The sequence below is a fragment of the Castor canadensis genome, chromosome 2 (genome assembly GCF_047511655.1).
Source record: "Castor canadensis chromosome 2, mCasCan1.hap1v2, whole genome shotgun sequence".
Lineage (NCBI taxonomy): Eukaryota > Metazoa > Chordata > Mammalia > Rodentia > Castoridae > Castor > Castor canadensis.
In genome coordinates, this window is record NC_133387.1 from 198,182,238 (window position 1) to 198,198,474 (window position 16,237).

Sequence of the window (16,237 nt, forward strand, 5' to 3'; positions counted from 1 at the left end):
AAGTCTGCCCGATTGTGATGCTTGAGGGCACACGCACACAGCAGAGAGTCTAGCTGGCATTAATTGTTCCCAATACCTGCTTTCAGGCTGTTTTCAAACGTACATGACAGTGTCAGGGGACGAGTTAAAGAACCAAACCTTTGGTCCAACCCCTGACCCATGGAGAGTGCTTGGTCAGCAATACAGTCCCATTCTTCGTGAGCTACCAGACGAGGATGCCTTCAGTACATACAGCCGTCTTCACAGCTGATGTCCAGCCACTCACAAAGGCTGCCCCATCTCCTGTCTCCCAGGGCAGCTCTGACAGCTGTGCCCCGTGTGCGCCCCACACTGGATCCCTCTGAGCCTCGCTCTTCACAGGGAAGGACCAGTGCCTCAAAGCCCCACAGAGCCCGTGACATAGGAAATGTCTGTGGTCGTTGGACTTGACCCACTTCACTGAGTAGTGTCACCTGGCTGAGTGGTGGGGGCCACTTGATTCAGTGTTTCCCCTCCCATGTGCCCATGGCCAGGTTGGAGAAGCAGCTGATGGTGGAGGAAGATTCTGCTCTTCACCGAGATCCCTGCCTTCTCAACCCCGCTGGCCCACTGGCCCCAAAATGGCTCTGGGAAACCTCTACCAAACAGACTGTGAAAAGCAGCGGTGTCATTTATACAATCACCTTCACATGCCAAGAAAGAAAACACCTAAGTAAACTTGGAACAAAATGACAAGAAGTGAACACCTTCAAGTACGCTCATTTCACACAACCAAAAGAAAACTGACATGCACATGTATTTCAGAAGAGAACGCCTCTCTTTAATTCACATTTCACTTTACTAATCCAGGATTACTTAGCAGGACAGAAACAATTTGGTGTCTGTAATCCCAGCTACTTGGAAGGATGAGATCCAGAGGATCACAGTTCCAGGGCAGCCCAGGCAAAAAAGTTTGTAAGACCACATCTCAACAGGGGGAAAAAGCTGGGCAAGAATCATAAAATAGGAGGATCCAAATCCAGGCCACCCTGGGCAATTGAGATATTTATACAAAACAAATTTTACTAAAGTTACCCACACACACAATGAAATTTACTATTTTAGGATGGGCCAGAAAACTTCAAAGAGCCTGGGTCTTAGAAAAAATTGTTCACAAAGCTCTTTCATCCAATTTTATAGAAGCATCTTTGATGGGAAACAGTGTGTGTCGATAGTCTGAATTATAACAGCTTCATTTCAATCCCATGTCTTTGGCTTCCTACCTCTGCGATTTGGGACGGGCTGCCTAATCTCTGTCCTCACTGTAAGCAGGTATGACACTACATACATACATACATACAACCTCACAGGTTGCCTTGAACATTTAATCAGGTCACAGATGTACTAGTTCAGTGAAAGTACCTGCTATGTATCTCTCAATAAAAAGCACCTACTAATTATTCTTGGAAAGACTCTTTGTCAAAGAGAGACCATATTCTTGTTGTTTTCTTCCTCCTACCCCTTCCCTTCCCAGTTTCCTTTCCCATCTTGTTTTTCTTCCTCTAAACATGACACTTTGAAGATATTTCTGAGCTTTTAAGATCCTAGATCCCTTTCACTTCAACTCTATTTTTCCCCCAGGGAATCTAATCTACTGTCATGACTTTAACTGACAAACTAGAGAGCTGAACTCCTAAAAGCACGTATCTAATTCAAATCTGAACACAAACCTGCTCACTCAACAGCTCCACTTGGAGATCTGGGAAGACCTCAGATTCATTATTGTGAATGAAAAGCGCAACTCACCCTCACTGCTCTGCAAACACAAGTGATGCCACCTCAGTGTGGGATCCACCTCAGTGTGGGATCCATCTCACTATGGGATCCACCTCAGTATGGGATCCATCCCAGTGTGGGATCCATCAGGAACCCTAAGTGTCATCCCTGGAGCTTCCCACAGCTCACTTTCCAGTACATAACCAGTTCCGTTTCACCCCAGAGAGCTCTCATGTATGTCCTTGTCTCCAGAGCCACAGCCACCTACCTATTCTAAGGCCATGAGCTAACAGGGATCAAACTGGCATGTTCACGGGCAATCCTGCCTCCAGCCCAATCTGTGCAGGACATGGCAGACATGATATGCTATCACTCTCCTGCCTACATTAGTGTCCACAGGACAAGAGGACAAATTCCATAAAGCCATTCATATGGCCGCTGCCCCTGTGGCCCTCCACATTCCAAACACATGGGGCCTCTCTAATTCTAACACACGTAGATCTTTCTCCTCCTTCAAGACCTTTATTCACATCCATTCTGTTTCCTCTTCTGGGATATCTGGAAGGCATTCCTACCCACCATTTTGTCATGATTACTAGCTATTTTCCTCCCACATAGGTCTCTGGTGAAACTAGACTTCCTATAGAAGGATTTGTTTCCTGATCTTCCAGACAAGGCTGCTTAATTACGCTTTTGCAAGAGATGCACTTTGTTTGCACGGCACTCTTTGGTACATTTGAAGTTGCTCAGTGTCTATTAGCCACAAAGATACTAGGGACATAAGAACAAGAATGCTAGCTCTCCTGTTTACAGCCATATCTCTTAATCTTATCTAACACCATGCTTGCCTATGTGGACCTACCATGAGAATGATAAATATTTGTTAATTAATAAACACAGAAATGATCTAACTTGATGTGAAAACTGCTCACAATTGGTGGAGAAATACCATAAAACTTTAATTCAAGGTGGACTGTGATAACTTATTACAGGGAAGGACTACTCAATACTATGACAGGGAAAAAACTGTCAGTCCTAGAACAGAAATACATGAGAAAGGCCTGCATGAGGAAAGCTTCTTTCTGAGGCTGGGATATGAAACAAACCAGGGAGAGCTGGCAAGACTGGGCAATCTAGAGGGTAGGAAGTATTCCAGGGAGAGGGAAAGGCTTGGGGAAGACATGGGTAGTCAGGTACACAGATGGTAGACAAATAACTGTGCTGGGTAGAGAACAGGTAAAATGCAGAAATGGCTAACTCCTAGAATTAGGATTAAATAGACTGCCAAGAGCCATTGATGGTTTTAGCACTGGATCACATGATCAAAGATGGTAACAATCTGTTGGCAGATTAAAATGGGGGGAGGGGGTGGAAACTAGTAAGTAGCCTGTTGCAATATTCTGGCCACAAGGCAAGGAGGAAAGTAGCAGAAACCATCCTGCAGCAGAATAACAGCAGGGCTTGGATGGGAGAAGGGGCCTGTCACCAGCTAAACTGAACTCCAAAGCAGAGAAAGGACAGGAGATGAGTGCTTCATGATGTGCTTACATATGGCTTGACCATGTAATTAAATAAGACAGCAGATGCAAGTAAATTTCAGGTATGAGGCTCTGGGAATATTAAATTGTGACAAACATTTTTACAGTTTTTCCCATAAAACCTTTACTTGTTTATTTTTCCAGTACTGGGGCTTGAACTCAGGGCCTACACATTGAGTCACTCCACTAGCTCTTTTTTGCAAAGGGTTTTTTTCGAGATAGGGTCTTGCAAACTATTTGTCTGGGCTGGCTTCAAACTGCAATCCTCCTGATCTCTGCCTCCTGAGTAGCTAGGATTACAGGGGTGAGCCACTGGTGCCCAGTTAAAACCTGTATTTATAATGAAAGAAAGTACAAAGAATAATAACGCCTGTTTATAATTACTGACTGAATTCTCAATATTCCCTGCACCTAATTTTTATTTAGACTAGGAATCAAGTTTCTTCTAATTTGTCATAACCTCCCTCTCTTCAAAGAGTTAATTTCCTGAAATGGCCGAGAGGGAGGAACTCACTCACAACATGCAGAACTTCACTCAGTAGAAGAATATCATTTATGTTTAAAAGAATTCCAGCCTTTGTCATAGGCTCTGGGCACAAAGGTTAAAATGACATACAGAATATCTTAAAAGGTCATTCTAATGTCCAAACTGTTAACATCTGAAATGATGCCATCTCTAACCATCAGGAGAGAATCTGAAGAAGAAGTCACACTTACTTTTGCAGCACCTATCTGTTCTTTTCGGAATTTCTCAAGTGGCGCAATTAATACATCATTAGCGTTTTGAATCTGAAATTAAAAATGCACATATATTAAACGCTGTATAATTCCATGCCAACAATATTGAAAACCTGGCCCACCAGCACTTGCTCTTCTGTTTCCACAGACATATTGTACACGTTGCGCATTTTCTACTTTGCAATTAAGCTCTTTTCATCTATGATCTCACTTGGTCCTAACAATAATGTGAAAATAAGTACTTATTTTGGTGAAACTGTAGCTTGAATGTTTAACTTTCTTCTTCTAAGATTTACAAACACCTTTAATTACACTGGTTTAATGTAGACAGGTCGAGCATCCGTTTAAAATTGAGCCAGGCAAAGCTCTTCCATTTTGCTGCTGGGATGTCAGAACTGCACAGCTGTGGAATAAAGTAAGGTTAATTTTCCACTATTTAATTAGATTCCTCGCACATGGGATTTGCCTGGAAGTTCTCATAGCATTTTCCAAGCTGATTAAATAATATCTGATTTCATTTCAATGAAGAGTATTTTAGTCCCATGTTCCAAACTGGGGTTCGCTGAAACTCTAAAAAGACATTTCTTTTAATACTGATCTTTAAGAATGCTGCAAGTGGGGAAGGGACAAGGTCCAGGAATGGAACACAAAACTTGCTAAGGAGAACTGTGCTCAAAAGGAATCTTGATTGACAACGCAAAACACCACCTTCCAAACAGACAAAAGCAAGATGCTATTAGCAGAATACTTTATTAATCATTAATTATTTGTTCTGCCACTACAACTGAATATAACTGATGATCTACTGAGCAAGTGCTACCCTGAAAAGACCTATTTAAACCATATTACATATTTTGATATAAGTTAAACTATGAGTTATGTGTACTACTCTTATTTCTGTAAGTCTGAAATTATATCATAAAAAAAGTTCGTACAAGTTTTCATCTATTCTCATTACTCTGGTCAGTCACTAAGCCAAGCTTTATGTCTTAAATTCCACAGTCCAAGTGCCCAGAGACGAACAATGACATGAACTGGAATGCTGATGTTGCTTCCTAGGGCCCTGGAATCAAGCTGCACAGAAATGTGAAGACAGAGCTGGCAAAACACACACACTCAAGGGACCTCGAGGGCCAACTGTAGCTGCCTCTGTGACCACCAACCGGTTTCTACATGACAGCCCAGGAAGGCACACGCCAGGGACGCCGCACAGGTGTCCTACTGGGCACAGGTGACCACAAACAGTGGTGGAGAACTCTGTTTTAATTCTCACTTCTTTCCCCTCAAGAATTTCAAATACAGCGTGAGGGGAGAGAGAAAGACAGAGAGAGAGAGAGAGAGAGAGAGAGATCACCCAGTGCTAAGGAGCAGCTGATACTGCCCTTTAAGTCTGCACAGGAGCAAAGGCTACCACAAACATTTCAGCCTAACTTGGAGGAGCACCAGCAATAAAAGCTACCATTTACTGAATGTTTATGCTGTGCTAAAAACTGCAGTGGGTACTTCAACAAGTATTTAAAGTTAGTGAACTGAGACTTAGAGATGCTTCTGGAGTGGTGAAAATGCCACCACCACCAAGGCTGGACAAGATTGCATGCAGTCCAGGACATGTGGCCTGTGTAACCGCGACACAATGACACAGGCTTGTGACTCAGTGCTTACATTCACTGAGTACTCAGCAGTAACAGCTTTTAGTTTCTAAACATGTAGAGTGTGAATCTCATTCAGTATTGATTACATGTTCATACCCAGACCCACTGTTCTCCCTGTGGGTTGATGTGTATCTATATGCACCACCAGAAAATGCTTGCCCACCAAGCCCTGGGTGACAGGTGGCCTGGCTCTCCCACACCCTATTGTAAATGCCTCATTTACACATATGTAAATGTGTGCCACTACACACAAGGCTGGGATCTAGGGGGGAGGGAGAAATTAAGATGTGGGCTAAACTTCCCAGAGACTAAAGTCTCCTTGAAAAGAAAAAGTAAATGTATTTACTGCACAAAAATTTTGATGCCTGTAAAGAACCATTAAAAAACTTTAGGGATATTAAAAGCTGAAACTGATCAAAATGAGAATAGTTATGTGATAGGCTACGCAGGAAACTTTATGAATATCTTAGGAGTCTGAGAAGCAAGGGTTATGAGTCAATTGAGTATTTAGATGGTTGATGTGATGGGTAGTCTAAAGAGAAAGAATATTCTAGAAACAGACAGTCATGAATAAAGGCAAAAGGGTACAACTCAGCATGGCATATGAGAAGGAGGAGTGCAGCACAGATAATGAAAGCATTTATTAAGAACTCATTACGAGCCCATGATGGCCAGGTGCAGTAGTCAAGCCTGTATCTTATCTACTCAGAGGTGGACACCAAGAGGATTGTATTTCAAATCCAGTACATGCAAAAAGTTAGCAAGACTCCATCCCAAAGAATGGCTGGGTAGAGTGGCACTCACCTGCCACCCCATCTACTGGGGAATCACAAATAGTATTGCATCCTGTGATGTAGGCCAGCCTGGGCACAACGGCAGACCCAATCTCGAAACTAACCAACACAGAAAGACTGGCAGCATGGTTCACGCCATAGAGCATCTGCCTAGCAAGTGCAAGGCCCTGAGTTCAACCCACAGTACCAACAAAAAAAGAAAAGAAAGAAAAAATCATCATGCTTGTGAGTACACTGACAAATTACTTTTTTTTTTCTATTTTTTCCTTTTTTTTTTTTTTTTCCGGTGCTGGGGACCGAACTCAGGGTCTTACACTTGCCAGGCAAGCGCTCTTCCACTGAGCTAAATCCCCAACCCCTACAAATTACAGTCCTTCCATTAACTTGTCTAAAACAAGACTCATGGAATGAATGTGAGTGATGTCTGGAAGGCAGGAGACTCTATAGAAGTACCATGCATTGTTGTTAACTCTAAGTTACCCAGCTGGATAGAGAGCACACCCTGTTGTTGTTAAAGATCAGTTAAAATAAGGAAAAGCTGGATTATATTCAAATTCTAGGAAAAGAAGCCTGTGTATAGAAATCTGCTGGCCTCTAAACAGAGAAATGATAAAAAAAATCTTTTTTTTGAGAACCGAGGACTACATGAGATAGCTTTGGGAATAACAAGATGGTGACAAGAGAGGTCAACTCCAAGGCTGGAGAGGAAGTCTAGGGTGAAGTGACGAGAGAGGGGACCCAGGACCTCCAGGGCTGGTGGATAGGTAGGAAGGGTCCCAGAGATAGCTCAGTGGGGGCCTTAGCAGGACCATGGACAGGTAACTAGAAGGAGGGAGAAGTAACCTGAGGTGTCTGCCCACTGGATCCTTGGTGCCACATACAGAACTGGGGTAAGGAGATGGTACATATGAGTGGTTCAGGAAAAATACTCTAAACTTCACTTTGGATCTATCACATTTGACACCCCAGGAAAATGCAAAGACTGTGTGGGAACATCCCATCTTGCAGTGGCAGAACTACTCAACAGGAATGAAGGTGTTACAATTGGGGTACCAAGGGTTAGGATGAGGGTGGATGGAGGAGGACCATGCTCTAAATCCTTGGCACCCACACTCACAGGCAAGTCTGCTTGACCCTCTGTGCCTGTCACATAACTACCACCGGGGAAGAAAGCAAAACCCTGAGGATATGATGGACTGGGAGAGTTAACCAGCACTTGGTGGGCATGTACCATTTCCTGCCTCCATGTTTCTTAGTTTTTCTTTTGTTTTTGGATTTGCTTCATTTCCCCTGCCCATGGCAAGTTTTAAACCAAAAAGGGGAGGGGGGAGAAAAACAGCCAATGGGATGGCAGAGATCACAAGTGATTTGTTGAGGTCCCCTGAGTGCCATATACTGTACTAGGTGCTTCCTGTTATTAAAAAGTCGACTTTCTATGAGTAATGAAGACAAACAGGACAGATAATCCAGAATACAGTAAGAACACAAGTGTTAAAGTCAGACAGACCCAGCTACCTTTGACTCTCAGCATCAAAATATGTAAAAAAAAAAAAAAAAAGAAAGAAAAATCACAGAAGTGCAGGAGGCATGACTCCTGCATTGTTAAAATACATTGTTTAAAAAATCACAGGAGAAATAAACATATTTTAAAAAATCACTAGCCCAGATCTGGTCATGGCTGGCTCCCGGTGAATGGGGACATCTTCAAGAACTGACTGTCTATTCGATGTTCTTACTCATCCTCCATGAATGATTCCCCCACCAATAATTTAAAATGTAATTATTCAGTGCTGGAACCTGAAATCCAAGTCAATTTAACACAATCATACCCTTTCAGAGGACAGACAGCAGATGACCTAAACCAAAATTTTTGCACAAGCCACTGTAATATTTGAGACTTTTTCATCTGAAATATGCTGCTCCTTGTGTGTAGGTCAGTGGCTGCTGTCCACCATATGTGGGTTTGAATTCCAGAGATGGAGATGGGAATGCCAATCCCATTGGCACAGAGTGGGCCTGTCCTCACCCTCATCTTTGTACATCCCTTGGGACCTGTGTGACTTGCACCTGTACACAGCCGCCCATCCGTGGATGAAATGCTTCAATTTTGGAGTAATCCATGAGTGAAGAAGGTGTTACGATTTTGGTACAATTAACAGTCACTGTTGCTCCTGGATAATAAGGGAAAATGCCAGCGAGAATGGTAGAAAACCTTTAGTAGAAATAGGAACTAGGGGCAACTTTGGGGACAGAGCCTTGTGTAATTTTTTTTAATCCAGACAAAATTTTGGCTGCCATGGAACTCTTTTCACCCACGTTTACATAAAATAATTCCTAATGAGATTCGTTCCAGAAAATCAAGTCACAGACTTCAGGAAATACTAGACCCCACCATGTTTACGGGACGTGTGACTTTGCACGACCTTAACAGGATGTTTTAGGAAAAATACGGAAACAGCCATGCATGACAGTACATGTCTTTAATTGTGGAGACAAGGGAGGTGAAGATGGGAAGATCAAAGTCCAAGGCCATCCTGAGCAAGAAAAGTTAGCACAACCCTATCTCAGAAACACACTGAGCATGGTGGTGCACAACTTAATCCCAGCTACCCAGGAGGAGGGGACGGAGGATAGTGTTTTGGGAAAAACCAGATCCTATCTGAAAAGTGGGCTAAAAGCAAAAAGGGCTAAGGGTGTGACTCGAGTGGTGGCATAATCCACAGAACCTAAAAAAGCAATTTTAATACTCTTGTTAGGTACTGAAGATAGGGCTGGGTGTGGCTCAAAGGGTGGAATGCCTGCCTAGATGCTGGTGATAATATGAAGTCTTGCAAATGTCTTAAACACAGTTAACTCATTACTCATAGTCAGAAGCCGAACCTCGGGTTTAAGTAAGGTTTTGGGTTTTTTTTTTTTTTTCACTTTTTGTAGATGTTGACCCATATTTAAAATTCTTTTCAGTAAAAGAGAAGCAGGTCAGTACTACGTAATGCTCTGTTGTCCCGTGGCAGGGACTGCAGGGTGGGTCTTGGAAAACTGAGGATTATGATTCCTGTGCCTTCTCTTTTGCCATTTCAAGTGGCTCTCAGCTGTCATGAACAGCCACAAGGGAGTGCTCCTCCGTCACTCAGAAGCAGTGGCTAGGGAGGTTCCCACGTGGTGAGAAGAAACTTCCGCAAACCTGTGTGGCTCTTTTCTCCATGTATAGCTGACAGTTTTCTACAGACCACGCATTGTCAGGTGCTATCATCTGATCTTCAGTGCCAGCTTTTCACAGCTGAGAACCTTCAGCTCATCTGAACAGCAAGTGCATAAGAGCAATCTGAAAGATAATTTCCCTGCCCATTCACCTTTGCCCTCTCCAGGGTTGTCATCATAAATTAAATGACTAACTGTCCTGTTATCCTGCAAGCTCCTATGTAACAACAGGATGTCACAGCAATTAGAATTCTCTACCTCAAACTTTCAAAGGTCAGAAACACCCAAAGTCTCGAGGCAAATATACAAGGATACTCTGCAGTACAATTTGAAGTGGTTGCTTGAGGAGGCTGCAACGGACAACACTATTTACAACAAGAACACCAATGACAGAGCCCACTGCAAAAATAGTGTCCTGTGGGGATGTCAAAATAGCCATTCATCCAAAGTGGAAAGGCCAGAAATACATGTAATAATGACGGGGTTGAGTATAATCAGAGAAAAGGACATCAGCAAACATGATGTAAAAATGGATTATCTGCAACTGGGGAAAAAACACCTATGAGTCCTAATCTGGATCACAAGCAAGCACTTCTCCTCAACCTTCTCCCAAATCCTGTCCAGTTCTCTCTAGACCCTTCTTTGGAAGAAAGTCTGGCAAGAGGTGGGAGCCAGAGGGCTAACTGGGGCTCAGTCCTGGGTCCTGACCAACTCCTTTCTAGGTAAGTAAAGCAAACCCACAGCACTGCTACACTCAGGGAGGTGTGGGAGGGGGCCAACATGACCAGGACCACGACACACATCCCAAACAACCCCAAGTCAATAAGGCATGCGTTCTACTTTACATACTTTAATGTGAGCAAATCACTACGAAACCCCTATCTCCATCGAAAAAGTATCACCTAAGGCTAGCTGGATACCACAGTGCACCACTAACTTGAATGAAACTTGCTTTTTTAATATTAGAATGTTTTAACTGACATGCTAGGCTGTGTTCCACTGTGAACCCCACCCACTGGACCTCATCTGTCCAGATCCAACTCCGACTGGAACTCAATATTCCTTTCATCTTTATGTTTACCAGTCACAATGTTTTCTTATAGGGATTAACTGGGGAGAGAAGTCTAACTCTTGAGAGAATCACGCTATGCGCATCTCCTTTCTGTTTTAGAAGATGAGCAAATTACTACCCCCAGTCCCCAAGAGCGCACCCTGGTCTGAAGTTACAAATTCTTGGCCTGTGTCTACTCTCACACCTACCCATCCTGGCCAAGTTACCAAACAAAGTGTCAGTTTTCTTTTCAATTTAGTGCAGATACCATGCCCACATGTACAGCCTGCTCATAAAGACTAAATGTTTAAGTTGATGCCTCATTATTGTGTTTACAACGAAATATAAAGCAGTATTTGCTTCCTAGTAAATGCGCTGTGTTGCACAGGCCAATTGTGATGCATTTAGACTTTTTGCAAAATGACTTAGGAACTGCTACTGGAGTTGTAGCGTAAGCGAGCGACATCTCAGAGCACACACCAGACATCAAGGCTTCTTAACGGAGCGAGAATGGTTAGCAGGGACAAAATGGCAGACAGCCCTCTCCATTTCTAGAGAGCATGACCACCTCTAAATAGAAGTCAAATTACAGTGTGCTCCTTTTTAATAAACTCATCTATCCTCATAAGGTGGAGAACTGGAAAACCATCTAACCAAGACAGAACTGACCATTTTCACAGAATTAAGCAGACAGAGCGGGGGAGGGAAGGAGTGTTCAAAATCTCATCTACATTGATCTAATAAATCCATAACTCCAGGCTGTACCCAATGAAATTCACTAAGTGCTGAGTTAGTTGAACCAAAAAGGCAAGTTATTTGTTTTAAATTTTTGCTGCTCTTAAATTAGTTTTGCTTCATTCAATTTTTATCCAGTAATCACTAATGGGATGCAAAAAAGAATGTTTCTAAACTAGGTGTGGTGGTGTATGCCTGTAATCCCAGCATTCGGGAGGCTGAGGTGGGAGGACTGAATTTAAGTACAACCTGGGCTACAAAAGGAGAGCTGAGGAAATATTTTTAAATGCCAGACAGTAACACAGCACATTCTCTCCTCATGGGCTTGTATCTGCTGCTGACTATCCTCATTACTGTTTGTCAGTTTATAACTCTAAAACAATGGAGGCAAAAAAAAAATCAGAAAAAAGAAGCCACACTGCTTTTCAGCTACAAATGTGAATCGACAAACTGGAACTGACACTGGAAAAGCTACTGAAAAGAATCACTCTGACTAACCTCCATATATGCACTTTAGCATTCTCCTTTCGGTTGTGAACAAAAAGCATGCATCTAGGAAAGCACTTTTATTGGCTTTTAGAAGAAACTGTGTTAACTCAAAGGTCATACAAGGTTAACATCTCACTGGGCACAATTAAGGAAGGCTGCTAGCCTTTCTCTTTGAGGGGTTAAACAACCATTTCTACATTTGTGTGGCAAAAACCTTCTTCTGGGAGACCGGTAAGCAATCAAATCTGCCCCCACACACCCATCTAGCTAATGTGAAAGAAAATAACAGGAACAGCCAAGATGCCCCAGCACTGACGAATGGATTAAGAAAATGCGGTATTTATACACAATGGAATTTTATGCAGCCATGAAGAAGAACGAAATGTTATCATTCGCTGGTAAATGGATGGAATTGGAGAACATCATTCTGAGTGAGGTTAGCCTGGCCCAAAAGACCAAAAATCGTATGTTCTCCCTCATATGTGGACATTAGATCAAGGGCAAACACAACAAGGGGATTGGACTTTGAGCACATGATAAAAGCGAGAGCACACAAGGAAGGGGTGAGGATAGGTAAGACACCTAAAAAACTAGCTAGCATTTGTTGCCCTCAATGCAGAGAAACTAAAGCAGATACCTTAAAAGCAACTGAGGCCAATAGGAAAAGGGGACCAGGAACTAGAGAAAAGGTGAGATCAAAAAGAATTAACCTAGAAGGTAACACCCACGCACAGGAAATCAGTGTGAGTCAACTCCCTGTATAGCTATCCTTATCTCAACCAGCAAAAACCCTTGTTCCTTCCTATTATTGCTTATACTCTCTCTACAACAAAATTAGAAATAAGGGCAAAATAGTTTCTGCTGGGTATTGAGGGGGTGGGGGGGAGAGGGAGGGGGCGGAGTGGGTGGTAGGGAGGGGGTGGGGGCAGGGGGGAGAAGTGACCCAAGCACATATGAATAATAAAATTAATAAAAAAAAAGAATGAAAATAAAAAATAAGAACTGCAAAAAAAAAAAAAAAAAAAAAGAAAAGAACAGGAGAAGGTGCCTCCAGAAAGGCCTGTCATCACATGTAGTAATCTCAACAGCGCTGCACTCTTTACCAAGGCCACCACGCACAGCAGGTCATCTTAATTGTCCTGCCCCTGCCTTGGTGCTATTCCCTCTTGCTGATACCAGTCTGCCCTCCCCAACATGCCTCTCACAGAGGAGCACTGGAAAGAGAAGATAAAGTCATTCCTCTGCTTGAATCTTTCATTTATGGATTCACACAATCTTGACAGTCTTTGCAAGTTAGTAAAAGTAAACGCCTGGATCATAGTTATTTTACAGCACTACATTTGAGTAGATGGACGCTAATATGCTTTAATCACAACTGTCCAATATTTAGGTTAATGGCAGGTTGCTGAAATCTGAAGAAACACTGAAGATATCACTACAATGCAGTTTCTTAAACTGCTTCTTAGGGTTTTGCATTAATAAGGACAGGTGGGAGTAGAGAGGGGGAGGAAACAGGAATTGTGCAGGATGAAGAGTCCTGTACAGAAAGGCTGGTGGCTTGCGCCTGTAATCCTAGCTACTCAGGAAGCAGAGATCAGGAAGACCATGGTTTGAACCCAATATGGGCAAAATAGTTCACAAGACCCTATCTGGAAAAAAACCCATCACAAAAAACAAAAGTGGAGCAGCTTGAGGTGTAGGCCCTGAGTTCAAACCCCAGTACCACAAAAACAAAGACAAAAAGAAAGCAGAGACTGACCTAACTAATATAGACAAAAACAAAGAAAGACTGGGCAGCTGGGCCTGGTGGCTCTTGCCAGTAATCCCACTGTTCCTGAGGTGGAGACTGGGAGGACGACAGATGAGGCCTGTCTAGGCAAAAGTACCAAGAACCCATCTCAACAAATAAGCTGGGTGTGGTGGAAGTGAGAGGGAGAGAGAGGGAGGAAGAGGGAGAGACCCTATCTGAAAAATACCTAAAGCAAAAGAGGCGCCTTGAGGCATGGCTCAAATGATAGCGCTCTTGCTCAGTAAGCCCACAGCCCTGAGTTCAAAGTCCAGTACCATGGGAAAAAAGAAAAGACAAAAAGCAAGCTTAGGCAGATAGGCTGGACCTCTTGACGGGCTGGAGCGGACTTAGGGGCCAGCACCAGGCTCTACATCAGGTCTTCACACAGACACGTGCCTGGTGATATGGCACACGCTGCCTGGCACCAACAGGGGCTGATTTGGAGAACACCAGGATCACACTACAAGCCATGGCTTGAAAAAGCCGTCTGCACGGGATCCCTTCCTCTAGTTACTATAGTGTCCATTTAGAACACAGAGGTTTAGCCTGCAAATCTCCAATCTAATATGTACATCCCAACACCACAGGGTGAATCTTCTGCACTTTTTTTTCTTTTTTCCCTCTCTTTCTTTCTTTTGCTCTTTTGTACATCTTCATACTTAAACACACTTTTACACAAGGCAAGGTCCTTAGGCTTGTGTGCTTCTGTGACAACATGGAACCCACTTCTGCTGCACGCCATGGCACATTCTCTCAGCATCACCCACCTCCATGGGGTGGCTTTTCTGAGACGCTGGACTGAGAAAGAGCCACAGCTGAGCCTGGACCCCAAGGGACGGCCACAAAGCCTTAGCGACAAATACCGCTGCCAAGGAAAGCCAAGGTTCCTGCTGTCCATGATTCATAAATACACCTGCACAACCAGTCTTCTCGTCCTGGGCCTGCACAATAGTCATCCTTTGCATCTTCTGCAGTAATGGGGTTTGAACTCAGAGCCTCACCTAGAGTTTGCCTAGCAGTGCTCTACCACTTGAGCCACACCCTCAGCCTTTGTTGCTTTAGATATTTTTTCACACAGGGTCTTGCATTTTTGCCCAGGGCTAGCATCAGACTGCAATCTCCCTTACTTCTGTCTCCTCTGGAGCTGGAATTACAGGCATGCACCACCACACCTGGCTTGTTCTTTGAGATAATGTCTCACTAACTTTTCCCCAGGCTGGTCTTGAAGTGCGATCCTCCTGTTTCTGCCTACCAAGTAGCAGGGATCACATATGTGTGAGCCACACACCAGGCTCTTCTTGATTCTTAATTGTCACTGCGTAGGGAATAGCCTTGCCATGGTGGAGACTCAACCTCCAACTGTTAAATGGATGGAAAAAGTTGTTCTGATAAGACTTAGATACTGCCACAAATACCCTCATGGTATCACTGAGGGTATTCTTGCCTATGGAAACTAGACAGTTTTAAAAATATGAAAAGCATTTCAATTATATGCACCTTGACACAATGCTGTATGACACTGGTAGGTCAGAATCTAATACAAAGCTGACTGCTTTTATCCTTAGGAAAATGACAGCGGCTTCTCTCCACTGATGAACAGATGCTCTTGGCCTTCAGGTCACCCTCGGTGGAAGGTAGAGCACATGGCAGGAGCAGCCAACATACGACACCAGCCTCCAAATCTTGCTAACCCTCCCTCCGTCCTGATGGATGACTTCACTGCGATACTTACGTGGAAATCGGAAGAAGAAAAACCAATGGCTCTGACAGATTTTAGTTGGACACCAGGAATGGGGTTGATGGGGGCGGTTATAGACTATCAGGCCTGAATGCACAGGTGACAAGGGGACATTAAATAGGTTGCTCCCATCAGGAAGGGGGGATGGGATTCTTGACTGGTCAGGGGCTCAGTCCTCACCACAGCCCTGTCACAGAGCTACAATTATTATTATTATTCCCATTGCAGAGATGAGAAGATGGAGGCCCAGACAGATTAAATAACTTGCCCGAGGTCACTAATGCCTGGGAGGTCATAGGCAGTCAGCCGGGTTCAGTCTTAACTCCTGACCAGTCTGGTACTCCACATTACAACCAGAAGTAAGATTCGCCCCCAGTAAAGTGACAGATGTCAGAATGGCTATCCAAAATAATAATTAAAAAAAAAATTAAAGGAGTTGTAGAGTTAAAGTGAAGAGACTGTGTACTATTTTCCTGTTTTCTGATTTCTAAACCTTGAAAAAAAGATGCTATTTTCCTTACTACAAATCCTTTTTTTGAAATACACGCACTGTTTATGGCATCCCCAAACAGTTTTGCCAGTGAGCTAAAGCCATGTTTATGTGTGCGATAAAAAGTCTCGCTGAGCAGAATAATGATGACTTTTCTTGGTTTATGAAATACTGTAATAAAACAATGGTGAGGGAAGAACCTGCCTGGACCCAGGGGAGATTAGGAAGAGGTCTCTATCATTATTCGTTCTCACAAGTAAACTCTGGGAAATTAGGGAAAAGGAGACATGG

General features: G+C 43.4%; 1 protein-coding gene across 8 annotated transcripts in view; it reads right to left on the reverse strand.

The window, feature by feature from the left end:
• Arhgap42 (Rho GTPase activating protein 42) overlaps nt 1-16,237 on the reverse strand; it is a 232,319-nt gene that overhangs the window by 95,070 nt on the left and 121,012 nt on the right. For all 8 annotated transcript variants that reach the window (XM_074066847.1, XM_074066848.1, XM_074066846.1 and 5 more), the window contains one exon: nt 3,990-4,061. In XM_074066847.1, the coding sequence (XP_073922948.1) occupies nt 3,990-4,061 (72 nt within the window). The remainder of the gene's footprint in view (nt 1-3,989; nt 4,062-16,237) is intronic.